The sequence below is a fragment of the Schistocerca americana genome, chromosome 7 (genome assembly GCF_021461395.2).
Source record: "Schistocerca americana isolate TAMUIC-IGC-003095 chromosome 7, iqSchAmer2.1, whole genome shotgun sequence".
Taxonomy (NCBI): Eukaryota; Metazoa; Arthropoda; class Insecta; order Orthoptera; family Acrididae; genus Schistocerca; species Schistocerca americana.
The window spans coordinates 541,435,012-541,460,539 of record NC_060125.1 but is presented as its reverse complement, the minus strand read 5'-3'; the positions used below and the strand labels follow the sequence as shown (position 1 = coordinate 541,460,539).

General features: G+C 37.3%; 1 protein-coding gene across 1 annotated transcript in view; it reads right to left on the bottom strand.

Annotated features, from left to right (window-relative positions):
* Window positions 1-1,629: 1,629 nt before the first annotated feature.
* The window catches only part of LOC124622272 (putative oxidoreductase GLYR1 homolog), a 262,085-nt gene continuing 238,186 nt past the window's right edge, over window positions 1,630-25,528 (bottom strand). Inside the window, exons 10-12 of the mRNA XM_047147935.1 lie at window positions 20,370-20,532; window positions 10,020-10,199; window positions 1,630-2,323 (exon numbers count right to left, since the gene is read on the bottom strand). Of these exons, the coding sequence (XP_047003891.1) occupies window positions 2,124-2,323; window positions 10,020-10,199; window positions 20,370-20,532 (543 nt within the window). The 3' untranslated portion in view covers window positions 1,630-2,123. The remainder of the gene's footprint in view (window positions 2,324-10,019; window positions 10,200-20,369; window positions 20,533-25,528) is intronic.

Below are 25,528 nucleotides of genomic sequence, written 5' to 3'. Positions count from 1 at the left end.
TGAATGGACACACATCACAGGATCTTAGATGTTATGTTTACATATAAATTAATAAAAAAAATGACACACACTCTTCACATGGTTGCACACTAACACATACGAAAATTTCCATTCCCCGCATTAGGTGTTGCCTTCACTATATATCTTTGTCCATCTAATTATTCAACAACTTCCATAAAGAACCACTTGAAACTTTCGTCTCTGTTGTGTATTGCTCTCTTCCCATCAAGTTCACCTTCGAGTTGTAGTCTGTTAGTTAATTGCACACTTCACAAAAATGGCAGATTAGAATTACTTTTGCCGTCATTTACAGCAAGTGTATGAAAGAAAATCCAAATGCTTTAAACATTCACAGATCACTGCCTGAAGACAGGTTTTTAAATACTGTCAACCCACATTGGACGTGCCAAAGATCATCTAAAATCCACTTAGCACACTGGCTTTTTCATCTGATTACCCAAAAATGTGTAATTTCCATAAGAACCATACTTTTAGATGTATGAAGACTGCATTATGGGCTGGATATCTTTGAGTCCTAGTTATGTGCTGCAGGCAATGGTTGTAGAGGTGTTAGCTAAATGAACTACAGCCAACTGTGCATAAAAATGTCATTTCCTATTACTTCTCTAAAATCAAAATGTAGTAGTTCCTCAAGCCATTATTTCAGTTTAAGACACTTGTACACATTTGTTTACAGGATAAGCAGCTGTGTGCGATATAATGAAAGAGTCTGCCTTTCTAACATCACAAATGAGAACCAAAACATGATATCTTCGGGTTTTTACTGTCTGTTAAGTAACAATAAGAAGAAAGGAAAAAAATCAACCTACAGTTTCATATGCAACAAAGAATGGATGGCAAAATTAATAAAGCTGCCCTTCCCCCCACCATAATAATTCTTCAATTGAGGTACAAAATACAAAAGAGCAGTCTATGCACAGGTTACAGAAAAACTTGAAACAGTGGTTACGAAATAGCTCATAGTATTATCACTTCAGACAGTAATTTTTAAATACTTTTTATCTACAAGTTGCTTGTATTTTGACTCCTCTGAACAAAAGTTTCAGTAACATAAACTAGTTGCACAAATAACTTAATTGTTCCTTATTTTACTTAAATTTTATGTCTAACTTGACAGAAATAAAATATAAATGCACAATAAGTGTGAGCAGCACAATAATGATTCAACTTGATCCTTCAAATCCATCATACATTACACCAAAGAGACAAATGTAGTACGTATTCAAGTATATTCACGAAAAATTCTGTTTAACACGCAATAACAGCATGGAAGGCTGAAGTACACACATTTATCACATATAAGAAAGTTATGCAGTATTTTTGTAATGGGAGGGGTGTTAAGCAAACTTATCTTTGTGTGCCAGACAGAAAAACTTATTGGACATACTTGTTCTTACCAAATGAAAGATCAAGATTTTTCTAACAGGATGTACAAGTATTATGTACATCTGTAAGTACATCTGTTTGTTTCAAATCACAAAATACTGCAATTTTGGAAAATGTAACAAAATATTGTGAAAGCTGTTTTCAGTCATGAATCTCTTCATATAAGTTAAAATTCTCTCAAGACAGAATATGTGGAAAAATAAAAAGTCACAACAATGCACCTTCTCTGTTATTTTAATAAAAATTTATTTGTGAAATGTATCCATACAAGATTCTATACATTATTCTGTGAATGATATCAGCTCTCTCGAAAGTCATATTTAAAGCACAGAAGTCTCTGTTTCATAATTGCACTCTTGCATTACTAAAAAATAAAACTATTTTTTCAAGATAATTTTTCCTTCATCCACCAAAGGTGGCAGTAGAATTGTTTGGTATCAAATTACCAGTATTAAAGCAGCCTGACAAAAATTCATCACTGATAAAACAAATCGGGTTACAGTAATTACACAGATTTCAAAGTGTCAGTTCATTTATGTAACCACTTCAAAAAATATTTCTGGTCAATACTATTCAGTGATAAATGGGCTGCAGCACTGTCATGATCATGTGGAATATGTCATAATTCAACACTATTTGTAAAAGTATATAGAGCCTCTTTCCACGACCCTGAAGAAACCATTGTATAAAACAGCAGTCATCTATTTAACAAATTTTCAAAATCGTGCACGGATGTAGACTGCAGATGCATCATGTGAACCATATCCAAGCCTTTTCGCGTGCTTGAAAAGTTCATTGGTTGATGCAGTCAGCGGCAGCGGTTGCTCCAACTGGTCACCCATGATTAGAGAAAGTTTTAGGTCCTTCTGCATATGTTCCAGAGGTAAATGCGTAGGGAAAGAACCATCTATAATGGCTGAAAATGAAAGTTATTTAAGAAATCAGTAACTGGCTCACTTCACCTATTCACACAAATGCAATAACTATACAGAAACAGGTCTCTTACACATCAGCCTCAACAAGTTACTACAATGTTAAGACACGAACAGTAAAAATCTTAGACTTAGCTTCTGTAAGAATTTTATAAAATTGCAAATGATAGTTTCCACCAACACAAAGCATACACAATAAATACTACATGATGTTCATACAATGCAGTCCCTCAATTAGTAAGTAGAGTGATCTCTTATTCGAAAACATTATTTCTGATAAAGTTCATGTATAACATCTGACTCTTATTTCAGATGTCTTCAAATCCAAACCTTGTTTTTTTTTTGTGTGTTTGGGAAATATGTATACACAAACTCCATCACTTATCTCTGGGTAAAGCAAATTTTTCAGACCAGTGATTTCTTTAGTACACTTTCACTGGCCCCATACCCAGTGTAATGTTAACACATTATGAACTAATTCACAAGTTGTTATGAACAACCCAGCTTTCTTTCTCACTGCACCTTTTTGCACCAATTTTATGTATAATACAGGCCTGTAGTGGATAAACTTATGAAAATGATAATATCCATTTCTGACTTGTTCACTCTGGGGGCAATTTGCAGTGTACGGTAACTGAAGAAAACTTCACAAGCCAAGATCGTTAAAAAAGCGTTTTATTGGATGACCGATTTTGACAGAGCTACACTGTCATCATTGGATCTCATGCTTTTGAATTTTTACAACATATTATCGATCAGTGTTAGAAGTTGGTTCACATTTTTCTTCATTTACTCTGCTGATATTACTAAAAAGAAATCACAAGACGTGGCTATATAATGAAAACTATAACATTACTTTTTATTTGTTGCAACCGATTGCTGAATCTGCCTTTGCCTGATAACTTTTGTTGCATATCTGAGGCTTCATTTCCAAGAAACAGCGACATCTATGAAGAAAGTGAATTATGCATATTTTGGTATAAAAGTGAGATCAAAAGCATTTATAGATCCTCTTGAGAAGAGTAGCTTTGATTCTCGTGAGGACTTTCAAGACACTGCAAGAGCCTGGGATACTCACAAAAGCCAAATTGAAATCTACAGTCAGAGACTTACATCTCAGGATTTATCATAATCATTACACTCTAAGTTAAGAGGAAAAAAATATTGACAATGGAACTACTCCTTTGTGGCACAGAGAGAGAGAGAGAGAGAGAGAGAGAGAGAGAGAGAGATCATTTGCATAACTATTTGTAGAGCTTCCCATGCTACTGAGAGAATGCTATAAGAATTTCTATTCTCACACAACTGAAGCACAATGATTATTGATAAATCATTATTTCCATATTTTCTGGACAAAAGCAATGTTAGCAAAATATCTAAAACTTTTATGTGAATGTGACAGCTCTGACAGAAGCAAGGACTGGATTAAAAAAATGCATGACTGCAAAAATGTAGTTCAGCAATGTTCAGTTGTTCTAAAGGAAGTTCTCACACAGTCACTTCAGATTAAGGTAGGGGGTTAATGAAACAATATCAGATGGCTTGTCTAAAGAAAGTGGGTGTTTTAAATGGATTTGTGAAAACTTTGTGCATTATCAGAAGCAAAACTGAAACTAGGAATTTTTGTTGATCCAGACATGAAGAATATTTTTAGTGATGAAGTACTTGTAAGCAAAGCAGTAACAGATCAGCATCATACACCAACAGTGTTTGACGAGGTAGTCCAGAAACATTTTAGAAAGTTTAAGGACATGCCCGACCCCCATGAATGTCCAATTGGAAGTATTTTGCGAAAATACCCTGTAAATGAAGACCAAGAAAGTTTTTTTTAATAATTTTTTATTCCTTCAATAACTCAAAAACTATGGCTTTGTGCAAAAAAGGCTCCCAGTAGTAAATTAAACTACAGTAAATTTCCTATTAAAAGAGACCCTATTCATTCTTCCTTTTAAGACCAGTACTTCTTATGTTGTAGGTGATGGAAAAATCACATATGATTAAAAAAATGTGTGTGTTAATGGTACAAAATTACCATTTACTGTTAAATAAATTGGGTTAAGAACAATTAGGAGGATAAGTCAATTATTATCTGCAATTTAGTGAATTACTGTTTATTTTGGTAGTACTGTCATCTTACGTTGACGAGGCATGCTTTGTTTATTTGCTGTTACATCCTTGCAATTTTCAAGCTACTAGGTTAGTTTCTTTATCACTGTCCTGTTGTTAATCATGGCTGCTCTGCTGTCTATTTGCACCAAAGAAGAGCAACATTCAGTGATCCATTTTTGTGGTTGGAAGGCGTATCAGGGGTCGAAATTCATCGAAGACTTTTGGTACAGTACAGGAATAGTGTTTTGCCACAATGGAATGTCCACGAATGGATTGAAAAATTCCGAAATGGTCACACAAGTGTTATGCACGATGAAGGAGCCAGACGACTGTTTACTGCCACAAATGAAGAAACCACTGAGCGTTCACATGATATGATTCTCTTAGACAGACGATTAACTATTGACGAAGTGGCACATCGTCTGCAAATTAGTTGTGGTTCTGCCTACAAAATCATCCACAACAGACTTGGGTTTCATAAAGTTTGTGCAAGATGGGTCCCCAAACAACTCACGCAGTTGCATAAACAAACACGTTTAGACATCTGCAAAAACATTTGGATCCCTATGGTAATGAAGGGGACAACTTATTAGGCAGGTTCATTACTGGTGACGAAACATGTATCCATCATTACGAGGCGGAGAGTAAACAGCAGAGTATGGAATGGAAACATCCAAATTCGGCGTGCAAGAAAAAGTTCACGACCCAACCGTCCGCAGGAAAAGTGATGCTTACAGTTTTTTGGGATGCACAAAGTTCAGTAATGGAACATTATCGGGAAAGGCGCACAACAATAAACAGTGTACATTACAGTGAGATGCTTAGTGCCAGGCTAAAGCCTGCAATTCAAAGCAAATGTTGAGGATTGCTGTCAAAACGTATGGTGTTGTTGCACGACAATGCCTGACTGCATACTGCTGCCCAAATGCTGAAATGCTACAGAAACTAAAATTTGAAGTACTGGATCATCCTCCATGATCTTGCCCCTTCTGACTATCACTTGTTTGGTCCACTCAAACAGGCATTAAGGGGCCATTGATTTGCCTCAGACGAAGCAGTGAAAGAAGCGGTGCATTCCTGGCTCGCAGCTCAACCGAGAACCTTTTTTTATGAGGGCGTCAGGAAGCTTGTACAACGATGGACTAAGTGCGTTGAAACGCAAAGAGACTATGTCAAAAACTGACGTTCTTGTAAGTTTCCTATTTGATTACAATAAAATTTTATAACTACTTTGCAGATAATAATTGACTTACCCTCGTATTAAATGCTAGTATCACATCTAAGTGCAGTAGGACCATATTAATCCTAGCAATAGCAACAAATTTTCCACAGTGCACATTACAAAAGGTGAGTACTTTATATCCCCCTTAAAAAATCATTAACTGTTGATGGCTTATATAAACAACAGCTTTAAGGAGGTACTGATTTGTAAGTATAGTCAAGAAGGTGAAAACACCTTTTAGAACACTCTTAGCAGTATCTACACTTTTTTATAATGTGTATTACCCAGCTATAGGTACTTTATGACCACAGCAAAAAATTTAAAAACTGCAAATTTTGTCCTAGTCTGTTTACATTTACTTAAGACATACACTCTAAAGAAAAACTGATTTGGAAGTAAGGTCCTGAACCTGAAAATATTGCGTATAACATTCATTGTGGAAAGTGACTTCATTAATAAGACTTAAATTTTGGGTTTAAGTTTAACTGAAAAAATTAAAACATTTACAAAATCTGATAGATGAATTCATCAAAAACATTTGTTTCTCAAAATTTTGAAACATAAAATAACTGATTAAACTACAATATTTTGTATGGGGAGGAATAGCACAAGGTAAGGTAGGTCACTCTATTGCAGTCTTGCACTTTCCTCCTTCATAGGTTTGCAAACCAAAGAGCAAGCAGGCAATTCCCCACACTATCTACACCACTACATCACAAGAAGCAACTAAAAAGCTTAATTCACCACCAAGTGACTACAACAAAGTAACATGGCCTTACAATATGCTGTCAACGGCAGAGATAGCAGCAAAGTGCCACATTTACCAATTCTTTCCACCAACACTACAAAGGTCACTGAAAATATCGCAACTACATATTGTACACTTCTCAGCCATGGTTTATAGGAAAGCATTTTATATAAAAGCTCATGTAACAACTGCAAAGAACTACGCATTTAATAAATTGAAAACAATAGCACTATATAAAAATGAGCTCAGAGGAGTTATTTTGTCTACTTCCATAACAGAATTGGACAGGAAACACTGGTGAGGCATATGCTGTCTACAAAATGAAAAGAGAGCAGTGTTTGTTGCAGGGAAGTTGCTCTTCCTAGAGGAATGCTGCATCTGCTGTAATGGATGACTAAGGATCAATTTGCCCTCTAGCAGTGTAGAACAGTGGGCAGAGATCTTGTCCTCATCTTTTCTTCTGTCAGTATTATTAGTAATCTTATTTGTATTTCATTAGCAAATCTTATATGTATTTCATGTAGTTTTAATGCAGTCCCCCAAATGTGTCTGCACATTGCATCACCATTGATTTGTAAGACCTGCACAGGGCTGGTATAACTTTGTGGAACACCTTGTAGTCACTTCTTGTGATGTAGTGGTGTAGGTAGAGTCGGTAATCACTGTAGGAAGCGAGAGTAGGCTCTTCATTTAACAGTACACAGTACTTTCATACCATTAAAACACTATTTTTAATAATCTGTGATTTTTGTCATCCCCTGTAACACGAAATGTGTTAGTCCTAGTAAAACATGAATAGCACCTTATTTGTAGAAAATATAATGTTGTTTAATTTTGCACTGGGAAACATTTTTGCTAGAAGCCACAGTTCTCAAGTTATCCAAGGAAGCATAATAAACAATATAAACAATCCTTCCTTCCTTCCTCCCCCCCCCCCTCGCACGTGTGTGTGTGTGTGTGTGTGTGTGTGTGTGTGTGTGTGTGTGTGTGTGTGTGTGTGTGGTGGGTGGGGGGGGGGGGGGGGGGGGGAATTGTCCACAGGTCTTTTTTACTGTCACCACCTTTATTTGTCCATTTCCCATGTCTGCACCATTTTTTTTTTTTAATTTCACATTTACCTCCAATGATTATCTGTTTTTCCACACAGCATTTACCCACATTTTTTCTCTCACCTTATAACTACATTCCATTGGTATTAATTTTTTGCTTTATCCATCAGTTCAGAGAAGCATACCTATTCATAGTTGTAACAAAGTCTCTTGCCTCTTTCCTGAAATGTTGCCTAACACATGAAATCTCACCTCCCACCCCTCACCTCCAGGTGCTGGTGCTGATGCTACTGTCGCAAGTAACCCCTTCCGCAGATGTCACCCCTCCTTCCAACAACAACCTCCCAGTTCTCTGGTTCATCTGAGGCCCATCCCCCCATAAAACTAGCACTATAAGAACAAATTCCCACGACACAGGCATCCCTGAACTACCTTAGCCTCTCTGTAAGACACTCTTATTATGTTTTCCTAACTGCCCACAATACAACTTCCAAACTGAAAATCTTTGTCATCAACAACTGGAAAAGCACTCCACATACCGTTTCCAAGAGTTATCTAACTTCCTGTTATCCTACTCCTGTCTTTCATTACCACAGCACAACAGGACTATCCTGCTATAATAAACCTCCCATCAACCCCCCACAACACACAGACTTTCTCTTGCCACCTCTTCCATACACCAAAACCACCAAAGCTCCCTCACAACACACAAAACCCAGAATTGAAACAAACATATAACACTGTTGTCACTACACCCACAAAGTGTTTTTACCAGTTAACTTTGACTATGGACACTGTCCACAAGTTTAACAATAATTTCAATCTCCTTTTGAGCCTGTTGACATGAACTAGACTGTGAGTTGCTACCCTTAATCCTTCCATTATTTGTATTCCATGCAAAAATTTCCAGCATATTTCATAAAATTTTTATTTATTGTGCTGTACGATCTGCATATAAAAATTGTACATCTGCACATTATTTATCAAAGCCCAAGTTGGCTGTGTTTGTATCATCATTGCTATTCCAACACCACCACCAGGAAAGACTTGTCTTTTGCTTTTTCATTAATAAACTGCAACAGCTAAGGACTATTTATTCCCTGTAATTACTATTCTTTATGTTCAACCAAATGTATTAATTGCTATTTTCATTAACTACAATCCCTTTCAAAGTACAAGATTTTTTCCTTGGGTACATAGCATGTTGTTCTATGTATTACACACTTGGAAAGGTATCAGGTCGTCATGAGACAGCTTCTAGGTACCTCACAATATACGATACTGTATATCATACTGTGTGATGTATAGGTGTTGTATGATGATGACCTGATGTGTAACACACCAATCATCAATTTGCAAACCAGAGGATGAAGCCTTTCATGTTTTGAAATGATTGCACTTAATAAAACATAATAAATACAGCTATTCTGACATTAATAACCCCAAGAACAGCAACAGTAACAAAAACAAGGAATAAATCTGTACTTGAGAAGTATAAGTATTGCAGATCTAATTCCCTCAGTTTTGACTTTAGATTATATCTGTATTACTACTGCTTCATTTGCCGAAGAATGGTGACAGCCCTGCTCCAGTCCATTGCTGATTTAGACAATGTTAGATGGATATGCGCCCTTTTACCACTGCCTAAATCAGTTAACAGGAGAAGCGGGACTACCATCATTGTTGCACAAATGAAGCAGTGATACTACAGACAGGATCGTAAGTCAAAAGTGAGGAAACTGGACTTCACTCTCCATTATATCTCAGGCACAGAAATAGTTTTTATTCTCCGTCAATAAGATTTTTAGCACCTGTCATCTCCATCTCTTCTATCACTATGAAACAACAAGATTAAAAGTTACAAGATTGTCACTCCAATTTTCAATTCACATAATTTTCAGAAACATGTATTCTGATATCACATTTAACAACCCATCTTCTTTCTATGACACAACTGGTTGATATCAATGCAAAAAATCACGAACAAGTCCTAACATTGTAGTACAATTGGTAATCCTGCAATGTCGAAATTAGAAGCACAAACTAAAACCTATTAATTTTTGTCCATCCACTATACAGTATATATCCTACCAACAGATATCACTTTAATCTTAGATACTAACTAATGCGATTCTGGTGCTTCATACAATTGCCTTTCATTCTGTGGCAATCTGCATTTCTTTATGTTATACATTTTACGTGTTGTCCTCAGCTCCTCCAGACTACTTCTGTTCATGATTATGAGCACAATCTACACCCAAAGTTTCTCTGCCTATTTGTACTGAGTTATCCTCTGAGAGAATTTTCTTTGCCATTTGAAAAGTAAAGAGGATACTAAAAGCCAATACATAATTCTATAGTTTTTATTATTTTTAATATGTTCTCTGAGAATGTTAACAAAAAAATTATAACTTGTCTAATTATATATGATGGTGTAAAAAATCTAATTTGTAGAAAAATATTTCCTTTTGTTGCTATGAAAATGAGGTCATGTTAAAAAGATACAAATGAGAGAAGTGTTAATTTTTTAATATAAAATTTGTTTTAATTACCTCGACCCTTGTCAACTAGGGTTGGACACGCCAAGGAAGTAAGTTCTAATACTTCAAGCACATCTTTCTGCTGGAGCCCGGCCCGATCAGCAAGAGCCATGCCTTCAGCTAAGCCAGCCAATGTTACACCGGTCATCAGCTGAAGAACAAGATTCATCTTCGAAGCATTTCCAACTTCACCTGAATAAAAACACGCAACATAATTATTGCATGCAGTTTTAGTTCCCCTATGACTTTGCATTAACATAAAGGACTTCTTCTTCTTGTTAAGTCTCAACTTACACATGCCATTCAAAAATAACTTTATTATGGAGTGGACCACATGCTGCTATTGTTCGCAGTATTACGTGGAAGTTTAAGAGCACATTTAAACTACAGAATATCTATAATGGTGACAGGCTGATACAACTTAATTGGTAGAAAATATGGAACTGTGCCTCTGACCAGGGACATAGTGAAATTAGTTGTATTATGTGGACATTTCGGTTACCACTGGCACTTTTATAGTGAAATATTATTAATGATTTCCTCTGAAATGCAGAATATTGGTTGTTGTGACTGACTGGTATGAATTACTTGTGTTTGTGGATGCGAATTTTTTCATTTTCTGCTACTGCAGCTTCACCCATCCCTGCCCGCTACCCCAAAATGGTAGCTACATGGTTTTCCAACCCCCATTCCCCCAAATGTCTTTCCAGATAGTAAATGTCAAAAATGGCTCTGTGTGTGTGTGTGTGTGTGTGTGTGTGTGTGTGTGTGTGTGTGTGTGTGTGTGTGTTATTGTGTCTATCAACGTACCAACGCTTTCGTTTGGTAAGTTACAGAATGTTTGTTTTTAGATATATTTTTCCCACGTGGAATGTTTCCCTCTATTATATATAAAAAAACAAAGATGATGTAACTTACCAAATGAAAGCATTGGTATGTTGATAGACACACACACACACACACACACACACACAAACACAAACACACACACACACACACACAGTCACAAGCAGACACATTAAAAGGCAAAGAGTTTGGGCAGAGACGTCAGTCGAGGGGGAAGTACAGAGGCAAAGATGTTGCTGAAAGACAGGTGAGGTATGAGCGGTGGCAACTTGAAATTAGCAGAGGTTGAGGCCTGGCGGATAACGAGAAGAGAGGATATACTGAAGGGCAAGTTCCCATCTCCGGAGTTCTGACACGTTGGTGTTAGTGGGAAGTACCCAGATAACCCGGACGGTTTAACACTGTGCCAAGATGTGCTGGCCGTGCACCAAGGCATGTTTAGCCACAGGGTGGTCCTCATTACCAACAAACACTGTCTGCCTGTGTCCATTCATGTGAATGGCCAGTTTGTTGCTGGTCATTCCCACATAGAAAGCTTCACAGTGTAGGCAGGTCAGTTGGTAAATCACGTGGGTGCTTCCACACGTGGCTCTGCCTTTGATCGTGTACACCTTCCGGGTTAGAGGACTGGAGTAGGTGGTGGTGGGAGGGTGCATGGGACAGGTTTTACACCGGGGATGGTTACAAGGGTAGGGGCCAGAGGGTAGGGAAGGTGGTTTGGGAATTTCATAGGGATGAACTAAGAGGTTACGAAGGTTAGGTAGACGGCGGAAAGACACTCTTGGTGGAGTGGGGAGGATTTCATGAAGTGTACGTACGTATGTACACATGTTCATGTTCCATACCTATTCCTGAAGCATGGGACAGATTTCATCCAAATTTGGTACACACACTATTTATCATCTATAAAGAAGTACTGTGGGGGGTAAATGCCACCATGATCCATAGGCATGAGGGTGGGGTTGAAAAATAGTTGCTAACACCAGAAATCTAGGCCACCTTGCAAGATTGATGTTTTCTGTGAGTAGCATTGGAATATGTTCTAACAGGGTTTTTGCAGAGAGGAGGAGGGTACAGACAGAGAGGGGTGAGGTGGGAGTGGTGTAGAGGGACATAGGAAGATAGAGAGAGAAGTGGGCTGGTAGAAAGGAAAGAGGGACATTTACATGCAGGCAAAGTTGCAGGTAAAATGTTAGAGAGAGAGAGAGAGAGAGAGAGAGAGAGAGAGAGAGAGAGAGAGAGAGAGAGAGAGAGAGTTAACTGCAGATTTTTTTTTAATGAAGCTCTGTTTGTTGGAAACAATGTAAATCTCATAAAAATTTTGGGTTAAACATTGTAGGAACTTTCTTACTGCAGAATAATTGCCTATAATAGAGAAGACATTAGTAGATTGGAAAAGCTGTCATAGAGAAAAGTGTGTGGAAGTAAGTGAAAAACTTTGTGGTTAAGGTGGTTTTGTGGAAATTGAAGACACCTGATTGTCCGTGAGGAGATTGCTGGACACAAATAGATAGTGTACGAACATGTTCAATAGTTATTTGAGTATATGTGGCAGAAAAGACAGTGTAAGAAAGATGATTTGTTTATGTACCTGATGAATACAGAGGCAACAGTACCCAAGCCATAAATTGGTCACTCACTTTCAATGAAAACTTGATGTTAATTTTATGTTTTCTGTCATATTTAGATTCATCTATATTATCATTAATAATTTTTTGGGAGACACGTTCCATTCGTGGAACTAAATACGAGGCTATTTGTTTCAATGCCACACACATCTAGCTTCCTTTTCTTATGAAGTATTAACAGTGGCCTGCAATACATGATGTTTAATAATTAAAAATAAATGAAATACATATGGCATAGGCACAAATAGCCTTTTATTTAGTTGCATATATGGACTACATCTCCAAGAATATAATAATTATTAAACCTGCTATTAAATCATTTATTATGTGGTTTTTGGTATCAGTTTTTGTCTGCAAAAATTCATTTTCATCGCACTATAATAAGTACTATGCTATTATGGGGTTGTTATTTAACTATGCAAAAATATTTATTCTTCAAGTAAATGGTTCTTCAGATAAATGAACTGTTTCCCTGATTTAAGAAATACTTGACTGATGAAACCACTGTGTCACATGTGAATAATTTGTCGCAAAATCTAATAAAATTTGGATTTCTGTCATCTTATTTCCAATTTATTTCCCTTTTTTCTGGTACTTGCAATTAACAGCATTTTAGCATTCTACTATGTTACATTTCCTTATTTATTTCCGCAATTATGCAGCACACTATTCTTAAAAAAACCTGGGTCAATGAAAGCAGTCGTACTCTGACACTTTTTTCAGTTAAAGCTGATGCAACAAAACAAATGTGGGGACCTTTGAGACGGAACAGCTAGAGCAGGAGAGGTGATAGCAGAAAGTGCTAACGGTGAGCAGAGTAACAAGTCAGTTTTAGGGTTCTGTGCACCTGTTGTGGCAGATGGTTATTTTGGGGTGAATGTAGTGGCATGGGAATTGCGGAAGTAAATGGGTCTCTTCCATGGTATTGCAGATTATGTTCAAGGGATAGGAAAATAGCAGAACAGGAAGGGAAGATTAGAGCCCTTCAGCCTGAAATGGAGGAACTGATGAGATTAAGGGGGGAGAAGTGTGAAGACAGGTGCGAAGTGGTAGCAGGTGACAGGGGCCACAGAAAGAGAACAGTATCTGACAGTTTCATCATTGGCACAAACAATAGCTTTGCCTTGTTACTTCAGTCAACTAAGGAAGAGGCTCAAGTAGATGTAAGTGTAGTCAGCACTCAACAGATTTTCACTAGGAAACCAACTGTTGCAAAAAAAGTTGAAAGTAGGAGGAAAGTTCTGTTGTTAGGTAGTAGCCATTGAAGGTGTGTGGGCCAGATCTTGCAGGACAAGTTAAGTGACAGGTACCAAGTCACAAGTATTTTCAAGCACAGTGCATGTCTTAGCCAAGTGATAGAGGATGTAGGATCATTGTGCAAGGGTTTTACAAAGCAGGATCATGTTGTGGTAGTGGGTGGAGTGGGAAACAGTATTGATAGGAATCAGTGGTACAATATTGAGTGTGACCTGGTAAAAATAGCATCTGTAACGAACCATACACATGTTGGCTTGGTTCCTGCTTTCATGCGGTATGATTGGCCCCAACTGAACAGCTCTGTCAGGAAGGTCAAAATGGAGCTAGATCAGCTGCTTTGGGTGGCTGCTTTGTCAGGCATAGGTTTGGTTCCTGTTGATGGTATTGGTAGGTGGGACTTTACAAGACATGGCCTGCATCTAAATAGGAAAGGGAAGGGTAGACTGCCTGGGATGATAGCAAAATTTTTAAGAGGAGTGGGGTGGGGGGCACTGAAACTCATGGGAGTACTTTTTTAGGCTAAGATCAGTGTCCAATCATCCTACATTGATTGAAATTAGGATTAATGCAAAGTTCAGACAGGCAGGTACTAGAGATGTTAAAATATCACAAGATTCTCATAACAGTACAGTGAGTCACAAGACCCTCATAAAAATACAGTGAAAAATAATGTTAGTATGTCGCAAGAGTCACATAAAAGCACAGTGAAAAATAATGTTAGTATATTGCATCAGATATCAGGGGATTAAAAAACAAAGTAGATGAGCTTCTTGTTTGTTTAGAAGATTTAGAAACTGAGGGTGGAATGGATGTGCTACGCCTGTCTGATCATCATATGGTCACAGATATGGAAATGGTAAATGTAGGTGGATATGACCTTTCAGCACACATAAGTAGAGACACAATGGAGAGAGGAGGAGCTGGCATATATGTTAAAATCTGCCCTAGTGTGAAAAATTTGGAAACTAAAATTTTTTTTATAGAGCAACCTATAGAAGTACGTGCATGTGAGCTTAAACTAAATAATGGCACTTTTATAACTGTAGCCATGTACAGGTCCCTATTGGGAAATTTTCAACTATTTTTGATAAACTTTGACTCTTTGTTGTGCTATTGGTCAGACAGAGCAAAGAGTCTGACAGAAAGCTTGACCTTGACCTTGAAGAATTTCTTCGTTCTTTCAATTTTACATCAGTTATTGATTTTCCTACTCCGGTGTCACAGGAAAGCAGCACACTGATAATGTTTTCATAGACAAAGATAAATTTAATCAAATAAAAACTTTTCCCTGTTAAGAATTGTCTGTCTGATTATGATGCACAGCTGGTTACAGTATATGACATACGGGGTGTTCAAAAAGTCTCTCCACAGTGCCGTATGATTGTTAGCCGCGCGTTCCGTATGCTGCAGTGAATATACCGAAATGAAACTCAGTGAAACTCAAGTTATTCATTTATTGAATATTCATTTTTACTTACATATTTTCACATTAAATGTTGAAAGTGTCAGCCTTGTTGTTGAATACACAATTCAATTTAATCTAATCATGTTTCCAACCACAAGCTGTAACATTTCTTCTGTAACAGAAGCAATGAAAGTGGATACTGCAGTTTTCAGTTTATCGGTGGATTTTGGACGGTTTTTATAGACAGTTGCTTTCTTTGCACCCCAGAAGAAAAAGTCAGGTGGTGTTAGGTCAGGCGATCATGGAGGCCAAAGTCCCTGTGAAATTATGCAATCACCAAAAACATCAGCAAGCAGTGACATTGAAACACGAACTGTATGTGCAGTTGCACCATCTTGCTGAAAATAACTGTTCGGTATTTCAGTTAATACAAGAATGGGTACAGAATATCACTGCAGTATCATTGTGCATTTATTGTTTCACTGAAAAATATGGGACCCACAATCCGGCATCTAGAAATTGCAATCCAGACTCCTATTTTCACAGAATGAAGTGGTTCCTCATGAATACACAATGGATTTTCAGTACTCCACATACGAGAATTTTGTGAGTTCATGTACCTGGATACATGAAACCACGTTTCATCAGTGAAAAATGTTTCATTAAGAATATCCCTTCCATTTTGTTGAACAAAATTTGAGGAATTGACAATAATGCAGTCTCTAGCCATGATCAGTATTTTTTAGTTCTTGCACGACTGTCACTTTGTATGAGAAAAGTTCTAATTTTTTTCCTTACAGCTGTGTGGGCCGTTCCGACACTAACTTTGATTTCCTGGGTGAGTTTACTTACTGACTTGCTCGGACTCATGGACATTTTATCGGAAATATCAAGTAGTTTATCCTCGGACAAAACGGTAGGATGACCACTTCTCAGAACATCTGTCACTGAACCTGTACTTCAAAGTTTATTAATAAAATCTCGCACAGTATCGTGATGTGGGAATGTTGTCTCCGGGAAAACTGAATTAAATGTTTGATGAACTGAAACTGCGTATTTACCACCAGCTTTGAACACTTGTTCGACTAAAAACACACATTCTTCAATGGTTAGCATTTTAACAGTGGCAAAAACGAAACAAACGAACAAAGGAACTAAACTTAAAGGTTCACGTCAACACGTAATGACACACAACAAAGATACTACTGACGCTGGCTGAGATAACGAAACAGTGGAATGTTGGGAGAGTCCACTTGAAGGGAAGTAAGCCAGGCAGGCGAACAATCATACGGCATGCGGGGCTAACAATCATACGGCACTGCGGAGAGGCTTTTTGAACACACCTTAGTTCCATACAGTAACGCAAAGCCATCCTCCAAAACAGTGCGTTCAATTAACGATTTAACAATTCAAAATTTTAGGGAAAGCTTGCAACAGTTATACAGGGGTGAGGTGTACAGGGAACATGATGCTAATTTAAAACTTAACCTATTTCATGATACCTTTGTGAGTATATTTTAAAACGGTTAGAAAACAGTGAAATATAATTGCAAGAAACCATGTAAAAAGCCATGGCTTACTAAAGGGATAAAAATATCTTGTAAACAAAAAAGAGAAATTTATCTAATAGCTAGGAGTAATGATCCTGAAACAGTGAAACAACATAAAAACTACTGCACTGTATTAAGAAAAGTTATTAAAGTCCAGAAGTATGTGCATTATGTCTGAGATCAGAACATCTGATAGTAAAATTAAAACAAGTTGGAATATTGTTAAAAGGGAAACAGGGCAACCGAGAGCACAGGAAGACCATATTTCTATCAAACACAACGAAAAGTTTGTAAACAACAAATCAGAAGTTGATAACATTTTTAATAATCAATTTTTAAGTGTTGTAGAGAAAATATGATCCAGCTATTCATTAGAAAATGCAATGCAGTATATGGAAGAGGCAGTACCTACGCAATTTGATAAAATTGAAATTCAAACCACCTCTCCTACTGAAATTAGGAAAATAGTAAATTCACTCAAAAGTAAAAGCTCACATGGAATTAATGGCATTTCCATCAGAGTACTAAAAGCTTGTTCCAACAAATAAGTAGGATTCTCAGCCACATATGCAATAGCTTACTGAAACAGGGCATTTTTCCAGACAGACTGAAATAAGCTATTGTTAAACCATTGCATGAAAAAGGGGATAGATCTAATGCTAACAACTACCACCCAATCTCACTTCTCACAGCTTTATCCAAATTTCTTGAAAAAGTAATATATTCAAGAGTAGCATAAGATATTAGTAAAAATAAAGTACAAACAAAATGTCAATTTGGTTTTCAGAAAGGCTTTTCAATAGAAAACGCTATATATGCTTTCACCGTTCAAATATAAAATGCATTGAATAACCGAACATCACCCATTGGTATATTTTGTGATCTCTCCAAGGCTTTTGATCGTGTGAATCATGAAATTATTCTAGATAAGAAGTATTGTGCTATGAGTGGGACAGTGCACAAATGGTTTAATTCATACTTCAATGTGTAGTGTTGCAAGGGGTAGCAAATTTGTTATAAAAGTCAGTAAATTACTCAACAGACAGTATTTTTCAGTATAGGTATTTCGTTCATTCCAAGCAAGTATCAATTCGTGATGTCATCGTCTACACACCACTCGACTGTAATCTGAATCAGTTTTAGCAAACTAATAGTTTCTTTCAGATGATAAAATTTTATTGATTATGAAATGCAAGTCCTTGAAGTTTACTCAGAATGGGAAATGTTATTTAGTAATTGCAGGCCAAAATCTGTCTGTTTAATATAAAGGCGTTTTGAATTTTGTGTGCATGAAAAAGTGTGAATTTATGTGCGGCTTTTACTCTGAGATGAGTTATCACTTAGAGTGCTAAAAAGTGCATGTGTACAGTTCACTGACCTGCACAGTGAATTTTATATTTTGTGATTTTGACCCGAATGGAGACAAATCCAGTTTCATTTAGACTTTACGTGAGATAGACACTTCACGTTATTACAAAAGAGTCATTTAGCCAATTAGGGAAAACAAACCTGCACGCTTCATCTGAAATACATTACACACTAGTGCATTATCGAGCTGTCCAGTGAATCGCGTACAATAGTTGCAAACACGCTTGAACTTAATGCACGAAGTTGGAAATTAATTTTGAGACAAGTGCTGATTTTGACAAAAATGAACTGAAAGTTTATTCAAAATATCAAGGTTCTGTTTTAATTGGGACACATATCACCTTGTTGATCATGTTGCTTAGCAACACTGTAATGCAGATTAATTCATTCATTAGAACGATTTGCGACGTATTAAGTCCCATTACACATACAAACTGTTGCATGAAATTTGATGACCGCATGAGAGTATGACAGTGATTTTATTTCCAGAAATGCCAATAAACTGGGGGTTTCAGAAGTTAAGTTACTAACTGTTGTGTAACTTCATTGTTTGTCCCACATCACTACTGAACATGTTGTATCGTGTCTCTTCACAAGGGATCTCAAGAAGCCGGAATAAATAAGAAATAAGAAGAAGACTAAAGAAGAAGCATCGGAATAACTGGGAGAATGCAGAAGGTTGAAATTAACAGTGCAGATAGCCTGCAAAAGAGTCCTTTAACTGGGGAGATATCAAGAACAGTGTCCTACAGGCTGTCTTGGGTCCCTTACCATTCTTAACAATATATTAACGACTTGCCACTCGACACTCATCAAGATGCAAAGCTAGTTCTTTTTGCTGATGATACAAGTATAGTGATCACACCCAACAAGCAAGCAGCAGCTGAGGAAATTGCAAATGACGTCTTTCAGAAAATTATTAAGCGGTTCTCTGCAAATGGACTCTCACTAAATTTTGAGAAAAAACAGTTTATACAATTCTGTACAGTAAATGGCATAACACCATTGATAAATATAGAGAATGAACAGAAGTCTGTAGTTAAGGCAGAATACTAAAATTTCTGGGTGTGTGCAGCAATGAGAAATTGAATTGGAAGAAACAAATCAATGATCTGCTGAAACGGTTAGGTTCAGCTACTTATGCTATTAGGGTTATTGCAAATTTTGGTGATAAACGTTTCAGTAAATTAGCCTACTATGCCTATTTTCATTCACTGCTTTCATATGGCATTATATTTTGGGGCAATTCGTCATTAAGGGAGAAAGTATTCATTGCACAAAAACGTGTAATCAGAATAATATATGGAGCCCACCCATGATCACTTTGCAGACATTTATTTAAGGAACTCGGGATATTCACAGTACCTTCACAATATATATATATATATATTCACTTATGAAATTTGTCATTAATAACCCATTCCAATTCAAAAGTACCAGCGAAGTACATAGCTACAACACTAGAAGAATGGATGATCTTCACTACTCTGGATTAAACCTCACTTTGGCACAGAAAGGGGTGAATTATGCTGCCACAAAAATCTTTGGTCATTTGCCAAATAGTATTAAAAGTCTGACAGATAGCCTACCAACATTTAAAAGCAAATTAAAAGAATTTCTGAATGACAACTCCTCCTACTCAACATATGAATTCTTAGATATGAAGCAGTAAAAAAATGTTACATTAAATTATTTTGTGTAAAGAAAACTTATTTTAAAGTGACACATTCCACATCATTATGAAATGCCAAATTCATGACCTATGGAAGAAGGATTAATGTACGTACAACAGAAAATACAGGGATCTACCGCTACGGGAGTCAAAGGGTCGTAAATTGTTCTATAAAAAAACGAACACTGCTATGATATGCAAGTGACGAATAAGTAGAAACACGGACAGGGGAGGAGGGGTATGAGAATGTAGTTCTTAGGTGTTACAGAAAACAATATGATCATAGCATTTAACAATCTTTTCACAATCCACACTATATTACATGTCATGCACATACGCAATTCCCCCGCCCCCGATGGATGGTATTTGGGTGGAAACAGTCCAACATTGAAATGGAAGTTAAGCAGTATATATGTGATTTGCTGTTGGCATGATCATCAGTTTTCTTTCAAGAGGGGATCACAAAGCTGGCCACACACTGCAGAAAATGCATTTCCATTAAAGGGAACTATGTAAAAAAACATTTATCGTACCAGTTAAGTAATTTTACCAGTCACTACTGGAATGAAACCTTTTCTCTTATTTCAAGGAGTAAATAACACAAAGCCTGAAGACCAAGTCCAGTAGTATACTCACCAAGGTAGAAAGAATTTTTGCCCATTGCTTTGAAACAGGACTGACATTCATCAAAGAGAGATCTGTCACCAGCTGCTAAGATTACAAGAGTTCCTTCCTCCGCCTGTATCTTACTTCCTTGTACTTGGGCTTCCAGGTACCGGCCACCTTTGGCATTTATCGCCTATTGCAAGAAACACTAGTTAAAGAACATACATTCATTACAATCATGCTGGCAATTTTATGAAATGCTAAGAGATTTCCAAGCATCATTCAATATTGGCAAATATTACATACAAAGACATTGATCTGACACTAAACAATATGCTTCTTTGCCTTTACTTTATGACTCATCAGAACATTAAGGGAAGACTGTAACTAGATAGTATTATTGGAACCAGAAAAGAAAAGATGAGAGATATTCTACTACTTGAGGGAAGAGGGGGAGGGGAGGGGGGGGGGGGTGGTAGCAGCTCAGACTTTTTTTCAACTCCAGAGACAAAGAAGCCAAGTCTTGTTAGTTCAGAGTTAAAGAAGTTAATTTTTATCTAATGTCTTTGTACAAAATTTACTGGAACACTTTGGAGATCAATTAGATATAATTTAAGAGATGGAACAAAATTTTACACACACCCATGAAATATACATAATAGCGAGACACCATTTACCCAGCACATATTGGTAAGTGCAATCAGCTGTCCAGTGGTGACTTTTTGCTGGTAAATCTTTCAACAGCTGTTTACAGTAAACTGGCAGTGTTGGATCCACACAGAGTAATGTTCTTGGTGATATATTATTAATTCTTAAGGTTACATACATATTCCACTATGGCAATAATGTTATTTCAAAGCAATGAGGGGAAAAACTGTTGTTCTTGCTCATGTTTTCTTTGACATTGATTACGTTTTAAAATGACAGATGCACATTTGTACAGCCCCACAAAGGCCAATTGTGTAAATTTACAAGTGTAGGAGTAAAAATGGCAAACAGCTGAAATCAGCTGATAATAGTATAAATGACAATGACTGAGTAACACCCAGGATGGAAAATGGAATTGTCTCTCACAAATTCATAGCAGTTAAAAAAAAAAAAAAAAACACACACACACACACACACACACACACACACACACACACACACACACACACACACATTATCAGACCTGAGAGTAAATGCAAGTAATAATGTCGAAACTTACTACTGCACTGCTTAATCCCCATCCATTAGTGTAGTCATGGACTGTATTTAAAACGAAAAGTATTGTGAACTGAATGTGTTGATACAGTACCCTCTAACAAAAAACAACACAGGTCAAACCCGTCTACAAGAAGGGTAGTAGAAGCGATCCACAAAATTACTGTCCAATATCCTCAACATCGATTTGTTGTAAAATCTCAAAATATATTCTGAGCTCAAATAAAATGTGATATCTTGAACACAGTCACCTTCTTAATGCCAACCAGCATGGATTTCGAAAACGTCGATCGTGTGAAACCCAACTTGCACTTTTCTCATATGACATACTGAAAGTGTAGGATAACGGCAATCAGGTAGATGCAGTGTTTCTTGATTTCCGAAAAGCATTCAACTTGGTACTACACCTATGTTTATTGTCAAAAGTACGATACCGCGGGTTATCAAAATGAAATTCGTGACTGGATTGAGGCTTTTTGGTATGGAGGACACAGCACGTTATCTTGGATGGAGAGTCATCGCCAGATGTAGGCGTAACTTCAAGTATGCTCCAGGGAAGCTTGTTGGGACCCTTGCTGTCCATGCTGCATATTTATGACCTTGCAGACAATATTAATAGTAAAATTAGGCCTTTTGCAGATTACGCTGTTATCTATAATGAAACACTATCTGAAAGCTGCTGCATAAATATTCAGTCATATACTGATAAGATTTCAGTGGTACAGAGATTGGCAACTTGTTTAAATATTCAAAAATGTAAAACTTTGCACTTCACACAATTAAAAAATCTAGTATCCTATGACTATAACAGCAGTGAGTAACTGCTGGAATCTGCCAACTCATACAAATAGCTGGATGTAACATTTTTTAGGGACGTGAAATGGAATGATCAGTTAGGTTCAGTCATAAGTAAAGCAGGTGGTAGACATCTGTTTATTTGTAGAATACTGGGGAAGTGCAATCAATCTACAAAGGAGATTGCTTACAAATCACTCGTGTGACCCATTCTAGAATGTTGGTCAAGTGGGTGGGACCCATGCCATATAGGTCTAACAGGGGATATTGAATGTTTACAAGAGAACAGCAGCACGAATGGTCACAGGTTTGTTTACTCCATCGGTGAATCTCTCAGGGATACTGAAGGAACTGAACTGGAAGACTCTTTAACATAGACGTAAACTATCCCGAGAAAGTCTATTAACCTAGTTTCAAGAACTGGTTTTAAATGATTACTCTGGGAATAACTGCAACCTCTTTGCATATGGACTGTGAAGATAAGATGAGAATAACTATCGCATGTACATACAGCTCTAGGTTCTCTCCTAAGAGAAGTCAGATGCATTTTATCTAGTGTTTTTGCAAATATTTATAATTTCGTTTTTATACTGTGTGGATTGAGACACCCCACACAAATTCCGCTCATCACATTTTTATGTGAGACCAAGTGTGAATAGGAAACACTGACTTCTTTCTCAGAACAGACAAAATGTTTTAAAGTGAAATTTTATGTGAGCATCTGATATAGCAGTTCAAAATTATCACTAGTGCAATATTTGCTTCAATAACGTGTGTTTTCAGGGACATAAAAATATTAAGAATAACCACTAACCCAGCAGTGACAAACAGCACTGTCGCCAAACTGTTCTGTGACAATGTATTGAAAAGTTACACAGAACTGACCTGTATTAGTACTGCACTTACAGAGATTATTCTCTATTCATTTGTAACAAAAACAAACATTGGAAGATTAAACAAAGAGGAAACAGAAAAATCACTAGACGTAAACATGGATCATGTAGAGACTAACCCCCCCCCCCCCCCCCCTTCAACTCAGACTGCTCTGTGCACCAGAACTTTTAATAATAATAATAAGACTTTTCAAAAATAAGTTCATTTTGTAGCGCACATCTTTCTGAAGAGTGTGATACATAAAACATGTATCTTCGAGGAAATGTAAGACATGTTATTTGGTCTTTAGTGTGCCGAAGTGCAGTGCCACGCCTCTTCAAACCACATTCTTATACAGCGCGTCACTGTATTTCGCTCTGTGGAACTCAAACGTGTATATTTTGCAATGGATGCCATCAAAGTATCTCGGGACAGTGGAAATTAAAATGTCCTGTAGTGCCTCTCCTGCTCCCAGTTGGCCAGTTTGACATTCGCCGCCCCCCCCCTCCCCTTAAAGAGAGAGAGAGAGAGAGAGAGAGAGAGAGAGAGAGAGAGAGAGAGAGAGAGAGAGAGAGGGGGGGGGGGGGGGGGGGGGGCAATTAGTACTTGATGGGATTATTTGTAACCGGGAGAACAAGAACTCTTCAGAAAATCTGGACTCTTCATTGCCTATTAGCTAGTAACTTGCTCTTCTATGTGACATCAAATTAAATATAGGTTACCTAAAACCATTAAAGGCAAGAGACAGGCAAGACAGCGAACATTTCTTCAATCCCTAGATCCTAGCAATTTTCTCTCTAATATTGCTGCAGCTTTACATGGCGCGCTTTCCTTTCTGCGAAAGAATCTATTACCTCAAAGTTCATCAAACACTTTGCTACATGAAAAATCGAAATGTTGTTGTCTAATACTGAAAAAGCTGTTAATACAAATAGTATCCAAGACTCGATGTGATTACGTCAATTTTGTCCCTGCATGCTGGACTAAACAAAACAGGCCTTTCCAATATTGCAGCAATTGTAGCACACACCAAATAAGCCAGACTGTTTTGGCAATAATGATCCTTTTTATAGTACGAGAATATAATTCATGAAGTACCAATATGAAATACCTATCAGGTCTACTACAATCAAAAAGCTTTATGTTAGGAAATAGTTTCACATTTCATTCATACGCTCCAGTTTCTCACACCCGAGACCGAAAAGTAGTAGAATGAAATTTTTGTGTACATTCGGAATCATCATATTCTTCCATAATTTGTGTGATGTCCCCGTTTCTTCTCCTTCCTCGTTCTAACAAACAATCTTGTCATCACTAATTCTGTAACTATTCCTACCACTGTCAAAACCCATTCTTGGTTAACTTTACTAACCCTGCTACAATCACCGGTTTAGTTATCCGGCAATTATTCTCCAGTTAGGTGTTATTACGTGTTCGTACAATACATTTTCCGCACTACTCCCAGAATGGAACTTAAGTGGCTGCTAGCCGGGGACTACAACTCGCCCTGTCTAGTGTACCGAGCTGGCCAAAAATTTTCTGTAAGAATTTCACTTTCTTGGATACACCGAGAAGATAGTACATAATCTTTATTACCTGTTATTTCTGTTAGTCGTTTATTTCCACTCTGGTAGTCTGAATCTATGGATTTCGATAGTAACTATAACAATGCTCAACATTTGCAAACTGAATCAACCACATAAACAAACAGCAGTTGACATTCACCGGTTCGGCTTTATCCCACTCAGCTCATATAGCCCTGTCCCATTCTGTCTGCAGGAAAGTTCATTTCTAGATGCAGCCCCTTTGCTAACTTCTGCTGTACCTAATTTCAACCAATCCATTTCTCTGTCCGAATTTGGTAAGGCATTTGACTCTTTATTCAGGAAGATGGCAGTTCAAGTCCCTACCTAGACTTAGATTCTTATGATTTCCTTAAATCACCCAAGGCCATTGCTGGGATTCTCTCTTTGAAAGTGCATGGTCAATTATCTTTTACAACCTTCCCCCACCCCAGCTTGTGCTCCATCTCAAACAAACATTAAAACCACCTCTTCCTTTTCTAGTTTTGTAATCTGCCCTCAAAATTAAGGGACGTGCATTCCACACTCTGACCCATAGAATGCCAGATCTGTTTTCTTTTTTCATGAAACCATACAAGAGAGCTGTTATATGCTCAGTAAATATAACAGCTGTATATTCTCCTTGGTTAATGTTACAACATCAGATTGGCCAATCACCCACACCATTGCCCCTACAACTACTGTAAAGCCTACTGCCCCTCTACTGGAATTATAGGTCTGTCTGTCCTCTCCACA